Source organism: Medicago sativa, chromosome 2 (genome assembly GCF_051527215.1).
Source record: "Medicago sativa cultivar Bolivia chromosome 2, Bolivia_mono, whole genome shotgun sequence".
Taxonomy (NCBI): domain Eukaryota; kingdom Viridiplantae; phylum Streptophyta; class Magnoliopsida; order Fabales; family Fabaceae; genus Medicago; species Medicago sativa.
The window spans coordinates 25,654,131-25,660,472 of NC_140750.1; the positions used below are offsets into that span (position 1 = coordinate 25,654,131).

Sequence of the window (6,342 nt, forward strand, 5' to 3'; positions counted from 1 at the left end):
GAGGGAACAAAAGAAGACGAGGGATTTAACTACATTGATTATAAAAAAAATCTTCAGAATTTAATGGTGATGTAGTATTAGTGTTAGTTAACATATTAAACACTGAAACTCGATCCGATCACAATGTCGTGTTATTATTATGATTTTTCAAGTAAACGGCAACACGTCTTTCTCAGGTGTACGAATGAAAAGATGCCATCATGATTTATAGGTACCAGATCATGAGAGGATGCAACGATGTTGGCCAAAGAAAGCAACAGAGCATTGAAATTTTATGTCAACAACTTCCTTGAATTGAACTCACGGGGAAAATGAGTTGATTGGGAGAAGAACAGGGATAAATAATAAAGATTTTTACCGAACAACAACTAATGACAATTTGAACTTATATTAGTCATGTGGTGAAGCTTGTTGGAAGCCACATTAACAGATTTATAGAACGCATAGCCCCAAGTGAATTTACTTTCAAACATTTAAGTACTAATGTTTTCATAACAATATAGAACATATTGGTAGCCACTGTCTTATTATAACAATAACCATTATTACCATCTTAAACATAAAGCTCTAGTTTGGTTGATTTAAGCATATTATATTATACATAGCCAAACCTAGAGCAATGCTAATTCAACAAAAGCATTTATAAGCAATATGGTTCTTCTTGGTCACATAGGGAGACATGTGTTCAGATGCCGAAGCTTCTGGACTTACTATTTCACTTGGAACAATTACTTGATCTTTCCCTGACACAATTCTCATCCCAGCAACATTTTCATAGAAGGGACCAGGAACTGAAGGCACGAATACATCACTCTCTGAACATATGTAGAAATCAATGGCCTTCTCAAATTCAATGCTTTCTGAGCTTAGAAACTTTTCTTTCTTAGTTGCTGACATTATATTTTCCTATTACAGCAAAACATATGCAGACTTCACTCAGCAAATATGACATTGAAAAAAGTGAACTTCAAGGGAAAAATTTCAAAGTTACTCCTTCCATTTCAGCTTTGGTAAATTAAGGTTTTTGGTCATAGTACAAGAAATCATTTAAATGATGTATATTTTCACCAAAATATCCTTAACTTACTTTATCGTTAATTGTTTTACAAGTTCTCACTTTTTAATGAGGAGTGCATAAATACTTAGATTTGGATTGCACACCGTCAACAATCTATGCACTCGCGCAATTGGTACACTGGTTGTCGTTGGATCGTGATCGGACGATCTGGATTTCAAGTTAGACCAATCTTGATCCAACAACTACCGATGTGTTTGACTGCGTGGGATTGCTGACTGCATGCATTTCAAATTCTAAATACTCTAAGATAGTTACAAAATAAATGTCAAATATATCTTCGATTTCTAAAACATCAGTTGATTTGAAACACAAATAAATGTTGAAATTTATGTAGCAGTGACACTTTAGATTGAATGTGTCTCCAGTGTCTAACACATGTCACCGTCCAACACTACACCGACACATGTAGTTACATTCAGTTATTAGATTTTCTCAAAATATTACTAGTGTCGATGTGATAGTGACACTGTCGTGTTTGTGCTTCACATGTTAAAATTATCTAAGATTTAGAATGTAGGGAGTAAAAAAAAAAAAAAACTTGACAGATAATTAGAATTTGATCATAGAAAAATTACCTTGGTATATGTTTTTGGGAACATATGTCTGAGTGAATTAAGATCAGGACTCCATTTAGTCTGAGTGACATAAACAATAGTTTCCTGACCAAACCCAATTCTCTTGAGAAACTCACCAATCTCATGTCCTTGATAACATTGTTTTCTTCCCTTTCCATCTTTTCCATCACACCCATTTTTAAAAAATTCAGTTCTCAAATCCACAGCAACAAATAGTCCATTTGATTCTTGACTCCATGTTTGTAGTTTTTGGACTATTGACTCAGCTTCTTCTTGTATCTCTTTTTGCAACTGAAGAGTTCCAAACATTGCTTGGCATGAAAGTGAGTCCAAGTTGTTATTGTTTCTTGAAATTGTTGTGTTCTTTGAGGGAAAGAATGATTCAATCTTAACAATCCCTTTTGCTTTGTAGATTGGTTTAATTTTGTTGAAAATGTAGTCTTGTGAAACCTTGTTAGGTACCCTCACAATTGGTGTGCTTCTAGTAGACACTTGAGGAGGTAGTGTTTTTGTTACTTTCACCAATCCATTTAGCTTATTCAAAACATTCTCAACATCATAGATATCTCCAAGATTCCTGAAATGAAATCAGATATGTAAACATCATATATAACAAATAAATAACTCGGCTAAATAGTAATTTTAGTACTTAAATGTGCGAGATGCGTTACAGTAGTTCTTTCGTGTATTAAAATTTTACACATTAATCATTACTCAATTACACTTACCTTTCTTCTATTTTGTAACATATAGAAATTTTTTAGCATGTCTATTATGTATGAGTCGTATCATATATGCATCAATTAAAATTCTTGGTTACTAAACATATTAATAAAAATTGAAATGATATCAATCAAAAAATTATATGTGATATAGAGCACACACATGCTATTTCCTGATTTGCTGTTCTTGATGTCAGGAAGCACAAGAGTGGCTCCTAGGTATCTAGCTACAACCACTGCATCTGCAATCTGTGCAAATCATTTCAAGAAATGGTAAAATGAAAGAGCAATAAACAAAACCTTAATAATGGAAAAATTCAAATTAGAAATTTGTAAATTAACCAAAAGAAAATAAAAGTGGTGCAACAAACCTGTGAGACATGATACTCAGGGCCATTTGTTAAGGAAAATATGACGAAACCTTTAGATTGGTCTTCTTCCTCTGCAGGTTAAATAAAAAAGAGTCATGAGTAGCAAAGCCTTGTGCCAAAATTTTAAAAAATGAACCATGCGATTGTGGCCGCGACATCAAAGATGCGACTATTAGTATACTATGATCATGGTTTTAAATTGCGGTCCACAACTGCAACAATATAAAAGATTTTCAAGTCTCCGCAACATTATTGCAACCACAATTTCGAATGTGTCACCTGCATTTTGCCACAAAACAACGGTTGACACATACAACCGAGACCGCAACCACATTTAAAACCATGATTATGACTATGATTTAAAAGTTAAAACCTTAGTTGTGTCTACTTCATACTGCTTCAATGATCAATAAGCAACAAAACCAAGATTAATCATGAATGGTGAAAACTTACTGAGTGGTGCAGGAGGGTTCCAGCATGGTTTTAGTGCTTTAACATTTTGCTTCAATGGCTTTTTGGTTAGATGTGAAACGGTTGCCATGTTTTCTTGAGTAACTGTTACAGAGTCTTGTTGGGAAACTTCTGTAGCTTGAACTTCAATCTTGACATGGTTTAGTGCAAACAAAAAATTCATAAGTAACTTTGTTCAATGATCCAAAAATTGTACGTATCTAGTTTTGGGTTACATAACCATTATATTAATATCACATAATCCAACAAAATATTATAAAGAAACTATTAATTAGTGTAGGGCTATGCAATAAAATGAACATATTAGATGAATATAATATATGATACATTTTATTCCCTAATCTCAACTTTTTAAAGGCATTATCTCAAGCTTAAACCAATTACATTTTTCATGTTCTTTTCATCTCTTTAAGAAACTAATGTTTATTTTAAAATTTATTTTCCTATCCTTTTTTATTCTTTTAGTCTTGTTGTCAGCAAACCTATCATAAAATAAGGACAAATTATTTTGTTGGCTAACTCAATTTATTTTTCATAAAAAAACAACAACACACATCTATTTTGACATATCAGAGTGGCGTGGCAAAATAATTCAACTCATTTTACCAACTCTATTCTAGACGTTTAATATTTTGAGTTTTTCAATATTATAATAAGATTTTGAACACAATAGCTTATATCATGGACAAGTTATAATTTGATTAACCATATAGTGATTTTGCCATTCTATTCTAGTAGCATATAATGACGTTAACTTGTTCAATATCTATGTGGAAATGTTAACTTGTTCATAATGATGGTTTTCATAGATATTGAACAAAGCCATTATATACTACTAGATTTGAGGTGATAGTCTTAGTGCATATAGCGTGTTTTGAACTACGATTCATTGCCTTTCATCATGTTGTTGGATCGAAGTTCTAAAACACGGCTTATCTAGTCATGGCAATTTCAACGCAGTTCCAAGCCGACTTTAAGTAAATGAAAATATTCTAATGCATAGTAGAATATATTGACATTAAAAAAAAAGGAATTTCAAAGTATCACATATAGTTTAGAAGGAAACAATGACAACTCATCATACATAATGAAAAACTTAAAAAAGAAAGTAATCAAACTTATAATCATAGGTGATGGGAGTGAGTGACTTACATCTTCAACTGCATAATCAAAATGGTCCTTCTTGATCATATTACCAAGCATTATGAACATTGAGAGAGTGAGAAGGCCAGCAAAGGCTTGCCTCAATTCCATTGAAGTCATTTTTCTTTACTCACAAACCTTTCACCAACTCTAAAAAACTGAGTACTCTTTAGAATCACAAAGTCTCTATATATAGTCCTTTTTCACCGACCTATAGAGGAAAAAACATCACACTAAAGCTTGTGATGAAATGGAAAGATATGAATACAAGGAAATATTGTTGGAGATATTGCCAAATAAAAAGATAAAAAGCTAATTCTTTTGAGACAAGATTCATTACCCTTTTGCTCTATAATTGATTCAATTGTAGTAATACCCTCTATAAGCTCAAGGTTGCTTGAGCTGGATTCACTCAAAAAAAGAGAGGCCTCTTTAATTTCTAAATTATAATGCACTTTGGTGGATGTGACACGTTGATAAAATAGTTATGCCATTTGCTTAATTTACTTAACTATATGATTAATTAAGAGACGCATTTTAATTAGTTTCATGTAATACAAGCTAACTCAACAATCTTTTGTTCAGACATGCATGTACAATTTGCTTAATTTGTTATCTTGGAAAATGTTATATGCACACCTAGAGAAAAAGAAATAAAGAGTGATGTGTCGATTTGATATGTTAATGATGTGATAAAAAGAGAGTGTTAAACAGGTGTTGAGAAATTAATTAGAGGTTAGTTCCACGTTAATTTGTGATCTTTTAATTTTAAAAATATTCATTTTAATTCACTTGTTAGTTTATATTGTAATGAACATTGATTGATTATGTGATTGATTGGGACATATATACTATATGTATAACAAATAAATAACAAACATGATTATTTTTTTGATTAAAGGATATTTAAAGCATTTCATTCATAACAATGTAGTTATACATGTTGATACGTCAATGAAAACGGTGGAGCCATTTATAGATGTAGCGTATAACATATCTGATTATTGATTATCTTTTGTGTCATATACCATATAAAGTTACGGAGTTTGTTTTTCTCATTTTGGCGTGTTCATTTACTTGATCGGTCCAATAATAATCTGATCCGATTTTTCCTCGATCGGTCCAATAATAATATGACCCGATTAAAGTACTTTCTTTTGTTTGACAGAGTTTCATCTATGCTTTTTTGTTTAATAGCAAAGAAATATATTCAATAGAGAGTATATGGGATACTCCAGCTCATTATAGAACGAAGATTCTTACTCTTTTCACGATCGGTCCAATAATAATCTGACCCGATTAAAGTACTTTCTTCTGTTTGAGAGAGTTTCTTCTATTTTTTGTTTAATAGCAAAGAAATATATTCAATATAGAATATATGGGATACTTCAACTCAATATAGAAGGAAGATTCTAACTCTCCTACGTTAAAGACCAATTCGTTGCAATTTTTCGTTATAGTAATCTTGATCAAATGATTAAATTAATAGATAATTGGATTACGAGACTTTTTTGAGAGGAAGTTAATTACGAGACTTGTTTTATTTATTTTTTAATGTACTGAATTGAGTGTTTAACTGTTAAATATATTTTTAGAGAACAATTAATCTCCATGATACAACTCTTAGTAAAATTAACCCAGAGACTTGAGGCAAACTTAAAACACCTTAAAATAGTCTTAATGACATAAAGGTTCTCCACCGACCACCTCCGTCTTTTCTATAAAGAGAGTATCATCAACATATTGAAGATGCGCCAGAAACAACCAAAAACTGCCAACTTTAAAACCTGTAAACATTCCAATGTATCTGCCTTCCTAACCGACACACTATAACACTTGTGCAACTAGAAGAAAAAAAGGAAAGGGGATAAAGGATCACCCTGATTATGGGTTCTATATATTGATTTCTTGGGTTGGACATTATTCACCAGCACATAGAGATTTTCTACAAAAACACACCCTCACATCCAAGCACACCGATT

General features: G+C 31.9%; 1 protein-coding gene across 1 annotated transcript; it reads right to left on the reverse strand.

The window, feature by feature from the left end:
• Positions 1–372: 372 nt before the first annotated feature.
• On the reverse strand, positions 373–4,586 carry LOC146945790 (protein MANNAN SYNTHESIS-RELATED). Its single transcript, XM_085744070.1, has 6 exons — positions 4,370–4,586; positions 3,200–3,347; positions 2,747–2,817; positions 2,539–2,624; positions 1,654–2,230; positions 373–906 (listed from the first exon to the last, which is right to left on the reverse strand). The coding sequence occupies exons 1-6, from the start codon at positions 4,478–4,480 to the stop codon at positions 628–630; spliced, it is 1,272 nt and encodes a 423-aa protein (XP_085600196.1). The 5' UTR covers positions 4,481–4,586; the 3' UTR covers positions 373–627.
• Between the last annotated feature and the right edge of the window lie 1,756 nt (positions 4,587–6,342).

Coding starts and splice junctions, on each gene's coding strand:
- LOC146945790 (XM_085744070.1), bottom strand. CDS start 4,480: ATGACTTCAATGGAATTGAGGCAAGCCTTTGCTGGCCTTCTCACTCTC. Junction 3,348..4,369: donor TTGATTATGCAGTTGAAGAT/GTAAGTCACTCA, acceptor AACCATGTCAAG/ATTGAAGTTCAAGCTACAGA. Junction 907..1,653: donor TCCCAAAAACATATACCAAG/GTAATTTTTCTA, acceptor TTGCTGTAATAG/GAAAATATAATGTCAGCAAC.